We start from the raw sequence: 16,110 nt of genomic DNA on the forward strand, positions 1-16,110 counted from the left end.
CAATCTTCTTCCTGCTCTACCTTTCCTGGTTGATCCCTCTCCTCCTTTTCACAGACATTCCAGCCCTTCTTGTGTGCACTGCAGAGCTGAGCATTTATTGCAGTCCTAGGGATGCTTAAATCAACTCTTCTCTAGGTGAGAATTCAAGGGGCCCAAGTTGCCAGCGATCCTGTAAGATGGACAGGGGCTGCTCACTCAGTTGGACTTGCCCCTTGCTCTAAAAATGCACTAATGACAAGGTATAAGCTCTCTCTGCTTCACTCCTCTCCCTCCAATCCTCACTACCTGTCGGATCACTAGGCACCTCTGTGTGGTTGCACTGGTTTTGTTCAGTGCTTTATTTTTGACATAAGTTTCTGCTGCTGCTACTGCGGCCGCAGCTGCCTGTGGCCCTGTTCATCCTCAGCGCTTCCCCCTCTGACCGCATTCCCTCTCCTAGGCAATCTTCAAGGGGTGAGGAGCTGGGCTATGTATTAGTGTTAACTCAGTTCTACAGAAGGTGGGGCCCTGTCCCTAAGGTGCGGACACAGATGGGGACAGTTCTCATGTTGACTGTTGAGATGGTGGAGGGCTCACTTTCTCTCCTGTTCTGTCTGTTTCCATCTGAGGATCCTTCTTCCCTCCCTCCCTCCCTCCCTCCCTCCCTCCCTCCCTCCCTCCCTCCCTCCCTCCCTCCTTCCCTTCCTTCCTTCCTTCCTTCCTTCCTTCCTTCCTTCCTTCCTTCCTTCTTCCCTTTACTCCTTCTTTCTTCCCTTTCCTCCTTCCTTCCCTTCTCTTCCTTATCTCTTTCCTTCTTCCCTTTCCTCCTCTTCCCTCTTTCCTTCCTTCTCTCCTCCCTCCTCTTCCTTCTCCCCTTCCTTCTTTTCTTTCATCTCTCCTTCCTGTCTTCCTTCTCTCTCTCCTTCCTTCCTTCCTTCCTTCCTTCCTTCCTTCCTTCCTTCCTTCCTTCCTTCCTTCCTTCCTTCCTTCCTTCCTTCCTTCCTCATCTCTCCTTCCCTCCTCCCCCTCCCTGCCTACCTTTCTTTCTTTCCCCTGTATCTCCCTTTTCCACCAAGGAAAGGCATGGGGCAGGGTGGGGTGGGGGAGCAGGTGCTGAGCACAGCTCCTCCTGCCCCCGCAGAGAAGTGTGCCTGTTTCACTTCCCCTTGCAGTCTAGAGAGAATGTGGCTCCCCTACCTTTGGCAGTTTTATGAGGAGTCTTTCTCCATTTCACAAGTCAGTTATTACTTGTGATTGAGGCTCACGCACCACACCCAAACAAATGTGCTACACAATCTGCATACCACACACACAGACACAAATATTTGCCTAGCTCACCTGGGCTGGGAAGACGATACCATTTCCACATGTGAGAAGCCACATGATCAGACCTTCTGCACCCCCTTGTAGCCTGGTGCCAGGAACAAGGGCATGGAGTTTTTCCTGTCCTGGCTGCCTTGGGGTGTCCTCCACGAAAAAGAGCCCCCCGGTGAGGTAGAGAGGTCTTCAGGGGTGCGAGAGAAGATGTGGGAGAGGAGCCCAGAGTCTGTGGCTGGCTTCTCCTCCCTCTCTTCCACCTGGCTAATGACAGGTCTTTTCCTAGATGTATTTTTACCCTCTGGACAAACAGCAGTTGGGGAAGAGTAGGGTTCTTGTTCTTTTGTTTTGTTTTGTTTTTATGAGTTGAGGTACTCGGGGTTTGGGGGGGGGGGATAAACAGCCAGTTAATAAGACGGTTCACCTGGAAACTGACACAAATAATAACAAAGCAAACATCCTGTGTCTTGTACCAGCCCCCCCTTCCTTCCCCCAGGGTGAGGGGGTATAAAAGCCATGGTTCTGCTGGCCACCCTCAGACCTGGGGAAACTTCGGCCGCGTTCCTGACTCTGCGACCTGACCGGCTGGGACCATGGGGTGCTGCCCGGGGGATTGCTTCAACTGCTGCACCCAAGATCAAGACTGCTGTGAGGAGTGCTGCTGCCAGCCCTCCTGCTGCGGCTGCTGCGGCTCCTGCTGCGGCTGCGGAGGAGGGGGCTGCGGAGGGGGGGGCTGCGGAGGAGGCTGCTGTGGGTCTTCCTGCTGTGGGGGTTCTGGCTGTGGAGGCTGTGGAGGCTGTGGAGGATGTGGAAGCTGTTGTGGTGGCTGTTGTGGCGGCTCAGGAGGGTGCTGTGGCCCTGTGTGCTGCCAGCCCTCACCTGTCTGCGACACGAAATGATCACACCCGGCACCCCCGCGTGGGGCCGTGTGAAGGGGACAGACAGCCTCCATCAGCTCTGGCTGGAGACTCTGCAGAACCTTCTAGACCTGCCTTCTCCCCATCCCTCAAGACCAGTGTCCCGGCCTCTCATGGAAAAGGAGGACGTGTTCTCCATCGCCTGCCTGCTCCTCTCCCTGGTTTCAAGATACTGGGAACAAGAGCCATGTCCTGGAGAGAAATTAAAGCTGGGCCCCCCTGACGCGACTCCCCAGGGCCCAGAGGGTGACTCCCCGTGGCTTCACTGCCCGGGGTCAAACATCTTATCAACCCCCCCCCCCCCCCCCAATCCCCAAGCCAGCTTCTCCTGCCAGTGCCTCTGGCTTTGACCCTCCTCCCAGCTTTCCGCTGCCTTTGAAACTGGGCTAACCTCTTAATAAATTCAAGCATGCTGGCATATCCCAATCAGTCCTCTGGCCTCTTCCTTCACCCCTCCTCCCCACTAGGTTAGGGAAATGTACTCTCTGGCATCTGCCCTAAGGTTTTGCTTTGTGCAGTGCAATTTATGGATTTATCATAGCAGAATCTAGTTCAAGCAGGAGATTCCTGGAGCATAGGCCTGAGGAATCTGTATGTGTGGTGCATGTGTGTGCGTGTGTGTGTGTGTGTGTGTGTGTGTGTGCATGCCAATACTGGAGGTTGAACTCAAGACCTGAGTACTATCCCTTAGCTCTTTTTTTTTTTTTGATAAGGCTGACTCTCTACCACTGAAGCCACAGCTCCACTTCTGGCTTTTTTTTTCCTGGGTAGTTAATTGGAGATAAGAGTCTCATGGGTTTTCTTGCTTGGGCTGGCTTTGAATGGTGATCCTCAGATCTCAGTCTCCTCGAGTAGCTAGGATTGCAGGCATGAGCCACCAGTGCCTGGCTGAGATCTGTGTTTTTCACAAGGGTCTCAGGTAATCCTTTGCAGGGAGGCTGGCAACCACACTGGTGCAGACAAGATTCTGTGTGCTGCATGAGACTGTCTTGGAGAGACTTTTAATATATAGATCCTGGGGCTTCACCATTGGATTTGGTAACTGTTGGTTCTAGAGCTTAGGGCATCTGGGAATCTGTAGTTTTAAAAGCTCCACAGTAAATGCTGGCTCCAGGGGCTAGAACTCCTTCTGTACTACAGAGATCTGTAGGAGGGCTTCAGGCTCAAGCTTCCTGTCAAAGTCAGGGTTTGGTAAAACAACTTTGGTTCTGAATGGCAGGGACTCCTGTGGCCACACTATACCAACACATGCAGCTTCTAGGAATGTTCTGGCCCGCTCAGCTCTTTCTGCAGCTTCATGCTCTTTTGCTTCAGAGCAAATAGGGAGTGAACATCTGTTAGCACAGGCCTGACCAGCTGTGGGAGCCCAACTGGGAAATTTAAGTCCAAAAGATGGTTGTCCTGCTCTGGGAAAACCCCTACAAAGCCATGACTCATCTGGCAAATAGATAAGAAAAAATTTGTGTGTGTGTGTGTGTGTGTGTGTGCGCGCGCGCGTGTGTGCGTGTGTGTATGTGATTCATAAGAATAGCAGTGATTCCTAAAACTTTGAAAAAATATAAAGAAGAAATAATACCCTCCAGAATACTCAGAGTTCATAACCAATATATAGGTATCTAGATTCTCATGCAAGCAGATTTACAAATGAAGCTAGGATTATGCTGCTTTTACTCTTCTGCCTTTAAGTTTTTTGTTTGTCTCAAAATTGAGCACTGCTAGCTCATGCATGTAATCTAGCAACTCAGGAGGCTGAGATCTGAGAATCCCTGTTTAAAGCCAGCTCTGGCAGGAAAGTCCCTAAGACTTCATCTCTGATTAAGCAGTGAAAAGCTAGAAGGGGAGCTGTGGCTCAAGTGGTAGAGCATCATCCTTGAGAGAAAATGCTAAGGAAGAACATGAGGCCCTGAGTTCAAGTACTAGTACCAGCACTTGTGTGCAAGTACACACACACAACATACTTTTGTTTCTCTTTTATAAGTTGATTTTCTTTCTTTTTTGGGGGGGAGGGGTCCAGTTGTCGGGCCTGAACTCTGGGCCTGGGCGCTGTCCCTCAGCTCTTCAGTTCAAGGCTAGCGCTCTACCACTGAGCCACCTTCCCAGCCCTTATAAGTCAATTTTCTTGAGGTATAATTTACATATAATAAAATGCTGTCATAATTGTATATATATATATATATATTTAAAATGGGATCTGACAGTTGTGTGTACTATACTCATGTTATCAAGACATGGCACTTTTCATCACCTTTCAAATTCCCCAGTCTCCTCTTGCACTAATTTCTTGTCACCAGGAAGTTATACAATGTAAACATGTTTTTGCTTACTGTCACACTTTTGATACTCATCCACATTCTTGTAGGCAGGACCATGAGTTTGTTCTTTTTTTTTTCTATTGAACAGTACTCCATTTTATGGATAAGCTACATTAAAAAAACCCACTGGACTGGGAGGTGTGGCTCAAGTGGTAAGGTGACTGCTTAGTAAGCACAATGCCCTTAATGCAATCTTTAGTACCAGATAAAAGAAAGAAAGGAAGGAAGAAAGAGAGAAAGAAGGAAAAAAGAGGGAAGGAAGGATAGACAGGAAGAAGGAAAGAAGGATGGAAGGACAGAAAGGAAAGAGGGAAGGAAAGAAGGAAAGGTAGATGGAAAAAGCATTTACCTGTTGATAGGCATTTGGTTGTTTCAAGTTTTTGGTGATTATGAATTAAAGGCAACTCTGGCTTTTATGAATATTCATGTACAAGTGTTTTCATGAACATATGCCTTTGTTGATTTTAGAGAAATACCTAGAAGTTGAGTTTCTAGGTAAATGGTAACCTTATTTAATTCTGTATGAAACTACCAAATTTATTTGATGCTGTTTACACCATTTTGTTTTCCAACGAATAATGTCTGAGGATTTCAATTTTGTTTTTTAAAATCCCTACTGGTTTTATTTTTTAAAAATAATATTAGTATATATTATGCTTTGGGGGAGAACGGGAGACTGGAATCTGTCCTGATTTAGTCTCAGATTCTACTATTTAAGTCATCTTTGCTCTGAATGGAATTGGCCTCCCAGGAACTTTTTCATCCCCAGGATGAAGCCACAGCTAGAACAGGAACAGACCAAGGGGACAAACCTGCCCAGGGGTTAATGAGGAGCTGTGATTCAGAGCAGTTGATTATTCTATTGCTCATGGTCATGGCGCCCGGATGCCTGGGTAGAGGTAGTGATTTCTGTGGACTCCCAAGGAGGGTTGCCCTTCTTGGCTATCCACAGAGGTCCTCATTTGTTCCTTCAATAAATATTAATTGTGCGCCTCTGATGTTTCAAACACTGCTCTGGGTGCTGGGTAGACATCTGTAAACTCACAAAGTCCTTGTGTTTGGTACCTATGCGATGTCAAAGAATGATAGGGACCGATTACAAATAATCAAGCAGGAATGACATACCTCAAAGAGAAGAGCTACTTCATACACAGGAAGGATTCTGCGAGGGATGACCCCCCCCCCCCGCGTTCCCCTCCCTCACCACCATAATGGCAAGGGTATGCCTGCTTCTTGGCTGAAAGTTTATGAAGAACTGACGGGAGAAGGACCCTCTTCACCTGTAATTTCATCACTGGATGAGCCAAGGAAGTATTAGCAATGGCAGGGGGACTAATAAACTCTGCATTACCCCGTACAGAGCTGTGTAAAAGTTCTTTGCTTCAAAGAAAAGCACTTCCTCTTTCTAATCTTCCATTTTCAATGACAAGACTTGTAGATTCTGCTGCTTTGGAGCTTTGCAGCTGCTCATATCACTCTATCCCAGAGCACTACTCTGTTCAGTTTGTCACCATGAAGCTTTTGGGTCATTGCTCCCATCCCTTGGTTGTTTCCATGCCTTGAAATTTCTTCCTTTTCCCTAACCAAGGGGCAAATCTGATCAAGTTACCTTCCTGCGTAAGCATTATAAACATCCAAATGTTTACACATGTCCCATAGGCATTTTATGACTGAGTGCCTCAAAACCCCCTTTATCCCCATCGCAGTCCCTTTCTGTCCCCTGTGCTTTTTATCTTGGCTATGTGGAACCATTTGCTGCTCTCCAAATATATGATGCTCTTGTATGTTTGATTTCCACAGTTTTCTTTGCTTGTCTTTATCACTCTTCCTTCCTTCTTCTTTGAGGATTCCCCTTACCCATCAAATTACTGGAGAAGTCTTTCCTACCTTCCCTATGAACCATGTTACCAGTTCTTCTGGAGGCCCCAAAGTCTCCACATGTTCCCCAAATTACAGCAAGTGCAATGCTGTACCACAACTGAACACGGACGCATCCATCTCTTCTAAATGTGTGCTGCTGATGGCTCCGCTTAAGACTTAGTCTTTCTATATCTCTCGCAGAGAATCCAGAGTTGGTTGAGCTGAATGGATGAATGAAAGGGAAAAAGAGTGAATGATTGTAAAAGATTAATGAAAGAAGGGCGACTGGATGGCATGATAGCTCAGTTTTTTCCAAGGCACAGCCTGCTATTTGCCCTGATGATGAAAACACACCAGGCTTTGGTATTTGAAAATCTGGGGTTGATTTCCTACCTCATCCCTCTGGGGTTTGAACTCAGGGCCTGGGCACTGTCCTTGAGTTTTTCTGCTCAAGGCTATTGCTCTACCACTTGAATCGCCTGCCTTTTTTGGTCGTTCATTGGAGATAAGAGTCTCATAGACTTCATTGCTGGGCTGGCTTTGAACCACAATCCTCAGATCTCAGCCTCCTGTGTAACTAAGATTACAGGGGTGAGCAATGAGCATTTGGCTCTTTTTTTTTTGTTTCTCTTAGGAATGGTCAAAATCTCCAAAGGCAAGGAAGACCATGGAGATCTATTGACTGCGGAGGGATGAGCCTGGGTGGAAGAAGAAAGGAGGGATGAGAAGGAAAGTGACTTCCAGGGACTGTGGGGCTAATACCCCAGTGGCTCCGGCTGCAGGATGGAAGGCAGCATCCTGGGCAGAGTCTGTGACACGTGACTTGCTGAAGTCTCCTGAGAAAAGCCAGTCCACATTGGACCCTAGATCATGGACAAGCTTTGCATCATCTCCAACAAGTGACTTAACCTTTCTAGGTTCTCCATCTTAATATGGGGGAGTAATCTCTGCCTCGTGAGACTGCTGCTGGATTGACACAAGATGGCTGTGCGAGGTGCAGTCATTGGAAAGGCAGCCTACGTATCCCCTCCCTGTCCGGATTCATCATTTCTCCCTATGCCTCCTTTTGTGTTTTAATAGTGTGTGTGTGTGTGTGTGTGTGTGTGTGTGTGTGTGTGTGTAGTGTGTCACTGTGCAGCATTGAGTTTGTGTCTGTCCTTGTCTGCCCACTGCAGGACGAAATGCATGAGGGGAGTTGTGGGTCTGATTCCTGTGTACATCCTCTGTGCTCAGCCCAGAGCTTCGGATAGAAGAGCCAGAGGGTGGATAAATGATAAGTTTCTTTCTTCTTTCCTTGTTCACGAAGCTCAGTGGTAAAGACCAGGAAGCTTGGAGATGCTGCTGCTTTTTCCACCTGTAGCTTTGAGGATTCCAAATTTAGCTCGTCACTACACCAGCACCTTCTTGATGGGTAGATAGACAACGTCTAGGTCAACAAACATGGGTATAATAAGATGTTTCTCTGCAACTGGGCCCAAACAGCAATAAGGAAAAGATGCAGGGGCCACAAACAGCATGTGCCAGAGATGGACATATAAAAGACAGGGACTTGGAGCTCCAGCACAGTCGGGCAGCTCCTTTCCAGCATTTGCAAAGAAGCAGAGACACCTCAACCATGTCTGGCAGCTGTTGTTCTAGGAAATGCCCTTCCTTGCCAGCCATCTCTCTCTACTCCACTGAGGTGAGTTGTGGAGGGCCCATCTGCTTGCCCAGTTCCTGCCAGAGCCAGACATGGCAACTGGTGACTTGCGAAGACAGTTGTGGCTCATCTGGCTGCGGGTCCCAATGCTGTCAGCCTTCTTGCTCGGTGAGCAGTTGCTGTCAGCCTGTGTGCTGCGAGGCCAGCGTGTACCAGCCTTCCTGCTCAGCAAGCAGCTGTGCTCCATCTGCATGTCTGGAGGCCACCCTGTGTGAGCCGGCCTGCTCCATGAGCAGCTGCTGTCAGCCGGTGTGCTGTGAGACCACTGCCTGCCAGCAGTTCCTCTGCATGCCTGCGTCCTGCCAGCCGGTCCTCTGCAAACCTGCTTGCTGCCAGCCAATCATCTGCGAGCCCAGCTGCTGTCCGTCTACCTGTGCGGTGTCCACTTCCTGCCAACCAATGGTCTGTGAGCCCATGGTTTGTGAGCCAGTGGTGTGTGAGCCGGTTTGCTGCCAGCCAGTGTGCCCATCGCCCAGCTGCTGTCCCTCGGTCTGTTCCGCCACCAGTAGCTGCTGCCAGCCTGTCTGTTGTGACCCTAGTCCCTGTGAGACATCTTGCGCAGAGGCCAGTGTGTGCCAGCCGGCTACCTGTATGGCTCTGGTCTGTGAGCCTGTTTGTCTCCGTCCTGTCTGCTGTGTTCCAAGCCCTTGTGAGCAGCCATGTGGCTCCAGCCCTTGCCAAGAGCCCTCTTGTTGTGTCTCCAGTATCTGCCAGCCTATGTGCTCTGAGCCTAGCCCCTGCGCTCCCTCTGTCTGTATGCCCAGCCCGTGTCAACCTTCCTGCTACCTGGTCAAACGCTGCCGTTCTGTCAGCTGTGAGCCCTGCCCATCTACTTCGTGCCAACCTCCCTGCTGCCGTCCAGGGTCATCTGCATCTGCCGTCTGTCCACCGTCTTGCCCTCCTAAGACTTACTACATACCTAGCTCCTGCAAACAGCCGTGCAGTCCCATTTCCTACCGCCCGATTTGCCGTCCAATCTGCCGCCCCATCTGCGCTGGACCCATCACCTATAGGCAGCCATACCTGACGTCCATCTCTTACCGACCTTCCTGCTATCGCTCCTGTTACTCCATCCTGCGTCGTCCCACCTGCTTCACTTCCTACTCCTACCGCCCTGTCTGCTCCCGCCAGCCTTGTGCTAATTCCGACTCCTGTAAGCAGGAGGGCAAAAAGTCCACCTCCAGCCAGCCTGATTGTGCTGATTCTACCCCTTGCAAGTCAGAGGTCCCACAGGAGACTCCCTGCCAGCCTTCTGAGGCCAAATCCACCACGGAGGCCACAGCCCCTCAGCCTCCTGCCAACAAGCCTGCCGATCGCTGATCTGGCCTCAGCCCACCAGTTCCTGCTAAGCAAGCTCTAAGCTAGAGAGAAACCTGGACTGTTCTGCACACAGCTCATTATGGCTTAGCTCAAACCCTGCTTTTTCTGTGACTGTCATTCACACCACTGGCTTAGGTTCAAAGAACTTACCAGAAATGCCAGTGTCCTAAAGGCCCAAAGGAAGGTTTCTTGGACACTGAGAGGGAGATGGCCTGACTTCTTGTTTTCTGCTGAGAAGAGCTGCTTTTCCATAGTGCCTGTCTCTTTTCTGAGACATTGTATTTTCTGTGCTTATGCATGGGCTACCTTGGGTATGTGCTTATGTTCCTTAGGAACTTCTTGGAGATGCATGTAACAGTTCAATAAAGGTGGCTAAAATGAAGGGATACGCTGTTCTTCTGTTAATACCATAATCTCATCAGAGACCCATTTCATCTTTGAGCAGCTCTACCCATCATCCACTCATCATTCATCATCCATCTATCCATCATCCATTTATCCATCATCTATCCATCCATCATCAACCCATCTGCCATCCATCTATCTACTGTCCATCTACCATTCATCCATGCTTCTCTCCACTCAAGGGTCAACTGTCCATCCATTTAACATTCATCTATCCATTCATCCATCCATCCATCCATCCATCCATCCATCCATCCATCCATCCATCCATCCATCCATCCATCTGCTATTCATCCATATCTATTTATGCCTCCACCAACCCATTTTTCATCCATCTAATCTTCTATCCATCTATCATCCATCCATCCATTTAACATCAATCCATCCATTCATCATACACTCATCTACAAATGTATCCATCCAACATCCATTCATTCATCCTTCATCCATCCATCAATCATCCATCTATCCATCCATCATCCATCCATCTATCCATCATTATTAGATGTAGGTGGCAGGCTGTGTTAGTCTCTAGGAATGAACAAATCAAAAGCCCCAGTTCTCATTCTCAGGGAGCTCAGTCTGTTGGGAAAAATATGGGCATTGAGAAAATTATTGTAATTCTTTGTGTTCAGCAGAAGACTCATGTCCTTTCCTTACAATTAGGAATTAACCAGGTACAAACAAGGAAGAGAGACCTTTTAGGCAGGAGAAGCATGCACAAGTAAATGGGGCTGGGAGCAAACTGCTCATTAGTGGATGCTTTGACAGAAATGTCCTTAGAGGAGAGGTGAGTCCTGCGGCGAGGCAGCCCAGAGGAATCGGCCTACATTGGGTCTGGTGTGTTGCACAGGAGGCAGAGGTGTTTTCAGTTTAGTGCAGAGCCTCTGTGAGGCATTGAAGGGAGGGTGCTGTGAGTAGAGTAAGGACATAGAAAGTGCTGCGTTTTAGAAAGTCTAGTTTGCCTTGGAATAAAGAACTCAAGGAAAGAGCCTGTATAACTGGAAAAAGGGAATAACTTTGGAGTCCACAGTGGGATGAAAAGAATAAATGGGAGTCATACTTACAAGAAGGAAGGTTGAATAACCTTTGCTTCTTGTGAGATAGCTAATTTTGTGTTCTCCAGGTCAGCAGAGAAATGCTCGGTATAAACTCCATGCCCACTCTCTTCCAATCTGCAAGTAGGGAGCCTCTTCCAAGTAGTTGCCTCCTGCACTGGTTGCCCAGGGCAGAAGGCCATCATTTGGATGGATATGCCAGGGTGTCTCAACTTGACCACTGCTGATGTTTTGGGCAGGATGGTTTCTCATTGTGGGGAATATTCTGTGCGTTGTGGAGTGATAAGCAACATGCTTGGTCACTACCAGCTAGGCAATGACAACGATTCTCCGGGAGTGTAAAACCCCCCATTCCAGAAGCTTCTGATTAGACAAGGGGAGAAGAAAAAAGTCAGAAATGAAGTTTATTCTGTACATGAGTGTTGGAGTTACTAGCTCAATGGATCACTGTTGTTTTCAAGAGTCACATGAAGAATTAATCAGTGTGTTAAATCTTTGTGCCAATCTTTGTGTAGTGTTTTATGTAAATCACAGTAATTTTGTAAAGTTTTTCTCCCCCCTCTCCCATGTTTTTCTCTATCTACAAGACAAAATATCTGAAGGACAAACCAACAAGTCAATTGCCCATTCAAAGACAAGTAAATTGTGTTATAGTCACACAAGGGAATATTATACTGAAATAAAAATGACTGGGCCAAGGTTATATGCAGCAACACGAATGGGCAATACAAATAATGATATGGTTTTAAAAGACAATACATGAATATTTAATGTTCAGAGAAATACACACATAATTTCTATTGTATATCTCTATATATATATCTATGGTAAATAAAGGTATTTTAATGATGATGTTTTCTAGATATTGTTCTGATCAGAATAGTTTCCCTTCTTTAAAAATGAGGATGAGGAGCATGCCAAGGAGAAAGTATTTTGTAACTAGTATTTTACAAAGTAACCTCCAGAATTGCCAGTCTGTTGGCTGTTGCAATAGCCAAAGTAACCAAGAAACAGTAATGCGGTTGATAACATCTTGGGACTTTGAAGACCTGGGTAATTAGCTATTCCATCCAACAATAGGTGTTAGCAGTAAGCCAGAAATCAAGACCAACCCTGTCTGGTGTAGTAAAACCATTGTTTTTCCAAGGTACCATGTGCAATCCAGCATGAACAAGGCTCAGCATGCGGACAGTATGGGATGCTGAAGTTGATTGGCAATGCTGAGCAGAGGCAAGCCCAGAGGAAAAGAAGAAGGGTCTGGACAGCGCCTCAGGAATTCCCCCTGGAGGAGCTACAGCCACTTTGCAGTGATGTCCCAATATTACTTCTGATGGTTGTTCTTTTACATTTGTAGAATTTGTATGCTGTGGGCTCTACCTTAGGAATTGAATCCTTCTTGATGTAATATTTGCAGGTTTAAATTTTTCCATCTGAGTGTACTGCTAAGTAGATGTAAAGGTTAAATTAGCTTTATCTAGCCAATGATGAATGCCTCTATCGTGGATAAGGCCATCCCCAGGACAGAACTAGCTAGCCTGCTGCTGAGCAAATATCAGCCTCCATCCCCATATAAAGTCATGCTACCCTTCTCTCTTATTTATATTCCTTTCACTCCTCAACTTCTCCAATGCCAAGTGGTATAATAAATAATTAAGATCTGAGATTTGGGGACCAGCCAAGCCAGATTAGAATTCTGTTTATTCAAAATTACTTACATAATTGGGGAAATATGACGTAAACTCTGAATTGAGTCTAGGTACTTGGAATCTAACACAGTGATGACAATTATACTTACTAATTAAAGATGTTTCAAGGATAAGTGAAAAATGCAGCCAAGGGCTGGGTAGCTCCTGTAAGTATGCAATAAACAGATACCATTACAGTTATTATTGGTAACAATTCTGAAGTTAAGTTTCCAGAAAGTCAGATGTGAAGGTTGTAGAAAGAAATGGAGACCACTGGGCGCCGGTGGCTCATGCCTGTAATCCTAGCCACTCAGGAGCCTGAGATCTGAGGATTGCAGTTTAAAGCCAGCCTGGGCAGTGAAGTCCACGATACTCTTATCTCCAATAAACCACCAGAAAACCGGAAGTGGTACTGTGGTTCAAGTGGTAAAGCGTTTGCCTTGAAGCTGAGGGACAGTGCCCAGGCCCAGAGTTCAAGCCCCATGACCGACAAAAGGAAAACAAAAGAAGTGGAGACACTTAAATATCTCTGAGAGTCATCTCAGAGATGACCCTCACTGGGCATTTTCCTGTCTGCCATCTTGGATACCCTCTCTCCTGATAGGTTCAGAGCTTCACTTCCTGATTGTCTGGATCTGCAGAGCTACATTCCTGGAGGAAGAGCAGGGTAAGCTTGGTGGAGCCCGCCTGATGAGAGGGTAGAGAGGCAAAGCCAGCTTCCATAAGGCTGCAAAGCAACCTGTAAAAGAGACAGCTCATCCCAGAGCAGCATCAATGTATTCCAATCCCTCCAAGGAAAAACTCTGGAGGTTTCTAATCAGATGTTTGCATGCAAATGAGTAAAAACAATAACAAGGAAAGATGCTCTCAGGATGGTGCTAACACCCCTAGGAGAGCACTATAAAAGCCCCTCAATTCTGATAGGCTAGGTTTGCAACCTGCCAACCTGGTGAGCGCCACTACCATGGAGGACGCCTATGGTCCTGGAAATGCCACCTCCATTCCAACGGTACCCACCGTTTCCACATGCTCCAATGGTCGCAGCTTCCGCAATGCTGTCTGTTTGCCCAGTGCCTGCCACAGCAGGACATGGCAACTAGTTACATGTCAAGAAAATCATCAGCCACCCAGCAGTACCCCGAGGGGCTGTGAATCCACTTGTCAATCTACCTGCTTTCCAGAAACTTCTTGTGTGGGTTTTCTCTGCCAACCCATACGCTCCCACAAAGCCTGCTGTGAATCCAGCAATGGGCAGTCTCCGTGTCCAGTTGCCTCGTGCCAGCCATTCTGCTCGGAATCCAGTGGTTGTCAGACAAAGTCCTGTGATGTCAGCTCCTGCCAGAAACCTGTCTGCACATCTGTATCATGCCAGACCACTTGTGGCCAACCAGTCTGCTGTGATGCTAAATCCTGCCAGCCATCCTGCCCTGAAGTAACGTCCTGTGCGGAAACATCTTGCCTTCCAATCATCTGTGAGGCAAGACCCTGTGAACCAGGCTGCTGCCAAGGAGCTTCGTGTCAACCCACCCGAGGTGAAGGCCAGTCTGGCAAATCCATTTATTACCAACCCATCTGCTACGTTTTCAAACCTTGCCAATCAGTTCCCTGCCTGCCTGTTTCCTGCCAGCCTCTGACTTGTATGTTCAGTCCTTGCAACCCTGCTTGTTCCCCGTGCCAGCTGCTTCACTGTCAAACAGTTCCTGCCACACCTTGCGTCTGCCAGCCTGTGACAAACTGCCAGTCCCCTTGCTTTGTGAAGAGCTCTTGCCAATCATCTTCCCAAGGCACTGTGCTTTCTTGCCAGCCACCTTGTAGTGGACCCTCTTCCTGTACCCCAAATGGCTGCAAATCCCCTTCCTGCCAGCCAGCTTGCTGTGTGACAGGTGTAGGCAAGTCCTCCAGCAGTGGTTCCAATTGCTACTGCCCAGAATCTCCCAGCACAGGCAAAGTAAGCACCTGATGATCAACTTTTTAACTGTGCAGCAGTTGTGAATCCAGCTTCTGTAAAGCCACACTCTGTGGACTGGATGGAGAACTCTTCACACTTCTGGTGAGGGTATGCTGCTGTCTAAAAATGTACAGCCATCTGCAAGGTGCCTGCTCCTGGTCAAGCACAAATGCTGCATGGAGTCTAGTTTCCCATTCTCTCCAGGACTGATGAGAGACCTCCTCAGCCATAATGAGGTCCTTCATAACCAAGGGCAAGGTATCAGCAATGATGAGCTGCTCCACGGCTTGCATTTCCTGAGGTTTTCAATTAATTTCATCCCTGTAGAAGTCTTCTCTCCAGTTATTTTTTCTCTTTCAATGTTAACAGGTTTTCCAGAAGACTGCCAACAGCAAATAAAAATGTGAGTGGTGAACTATAATAAATAAGACTCTCGGAGTGTTTTCATTTCATTTTCATACACCCCCTACTCAGATTTCCTTCAGATCACATTTGAACACAATGACCCCGAGCCCTCTGAGTCTGTGGGTCCGCATTGCTCTATGTGGGTAGCAGGTGTTTAGAGCTCTAACACTTAAGCAGAAGGATGAGGTTGGACACAAGTGTCCAACCTTTTAACCACCAAGAACCCTTTTAAGGGGAGTGGCTTCACTTCTCGGGAAATTGAAGATAGAGATGGGGAAGTGGCACCATGGTTCAAAGTGGTAGAGTGCTAGAGCAAAAGAGCTCAGGGATAGCACCCGGGCCACGAGTTCAAGCCCCATGACTGACCAAAAAAAAAACCAACATAGATGAGGGCCTGGTATGGTGTTGCCTATCTGTAATCCCAACACTGGGGAGGTTGAGGCTGGAAAATCTTGAGTTTGAGACCAGCCCTAGCTGTATAATGAGACCTTGTTCAAAACCAAACCAACCAACCAAGCATTCTTTGAGGCATTGACTGTGGAGAACAGCTTAGGGTTAATTCACATAATTAAAGCATTTATTTTAATCATGAATTTACCTAATGGCTCATTTAAATAAAAGTTAAAACCTTTTAATTTTAACTTTTTTTGTAGTTATTAATGGGGTTTAAAGTCTGGGCTTCATGTTTTCTTGTCTTTTGCTTTACTCCTTGAACCATCCCTCTAGCCTGGCTTTTGGTGTTTATTTTAGAGGTGAAGCCTCATGAATTTTTCTGCTCAGGTTTGTTTTGAAACTCAGACCTTCAGAGCTCAACCTCCTAAGCAGCTTAAACAGGAGCCACTGGTACCACCTGGTTTAAAATGTAAAACTCTTTAGACTTGTTGTTGTTGTTGTGGTTGATGTTGTGCTGTTCTTCCCCCCACCCCCTATGTTTTCAACACTTTTTTGGGGGGGTCAATACTGGGATTTAAATGCCAGGCTTTATACTAGCTTAGGTAGGTATTCTACCACTTGAGTTATGCTTCCATCCTTTGTGCTATGATTTGTTTTGAGATAGGGTCTCACATTTTTGCCTGGGCTAGCCTAGACTACGATCCTCTAGTCCACAAGCTTATGGGCTAGGGGACTGCTGGTTTGACAAAAAATGCCTCTTGTTAAAACTTCATATCCTAAGCTCACTGTTCAATGTGTGTGTGTGTGTGTGT

The 16,110-nt window shown here is 47.2% G+C and overlaps 3 protein-coding genes across 3 annotated transcripts; all 3 read left to right on the forward strand.

Annotated features, from left to right (window-relative positions):
- Positions 1-1,889: 1,889 nt before the first annotated feature.
- Positions 1,890-2,195, forward strand: LOC122102754 (keratin-associated protein 17-1). Its single transcript, XM_042673469.1, has one exon. The coding sequence runs from the start codon at positions 1,890-1,892 to the stop codon at positions 2,193-2,195; it is 306 nt and encodes a 101-aa protein (XP_042529403.1).
- Positions 2,196-8,000: 5,805 nt separating this feature from the next.
- On the forward strand, positions 8,001-9,404 carry LOC122102372 (keratin-associated protein 16-1). The gene has a single exon (XM_042673060.1). It carries the CDS (start codon positions 8,001-8,003, stop codon positions 9,402-9,404), a length of 1,404 nt encoding a protein of 467 aa, XP_042528994.1.
- A 4,112-nt stretch (positions 9,405-13,516) lies between these two features.
- Positions 13,517-14,512, forward strand: Krtap29-1 (keratin associated like protein 29-1). Its single transcript, XM_042674211.1, has one exon. It carries the CDS (start codon positions 13,517-13,519, stop codon positions 14,510-14,512), a length of 996 nt encoding a protein of 331 aa, XP_042530145.1.
- Positions 14,513-16,110: the final 1,598 nt, after the last annotated feature.

This window comes from Dipodomys spectabilis, unplaced genomic scaffold (assembly GCF_019054845.1).
Source record: "Dipodomys spectabilis isolate Male_0828 unplaced genomic scaffold, ASM1905484v1 ptg000018l, whole genome shotgun sequence".
NCBI lineage: Eukaryota > Metazoa > Chordata > Mammalia > Rodentia > Heteromyidae > Dipodomys > Dipodomys spectabilis.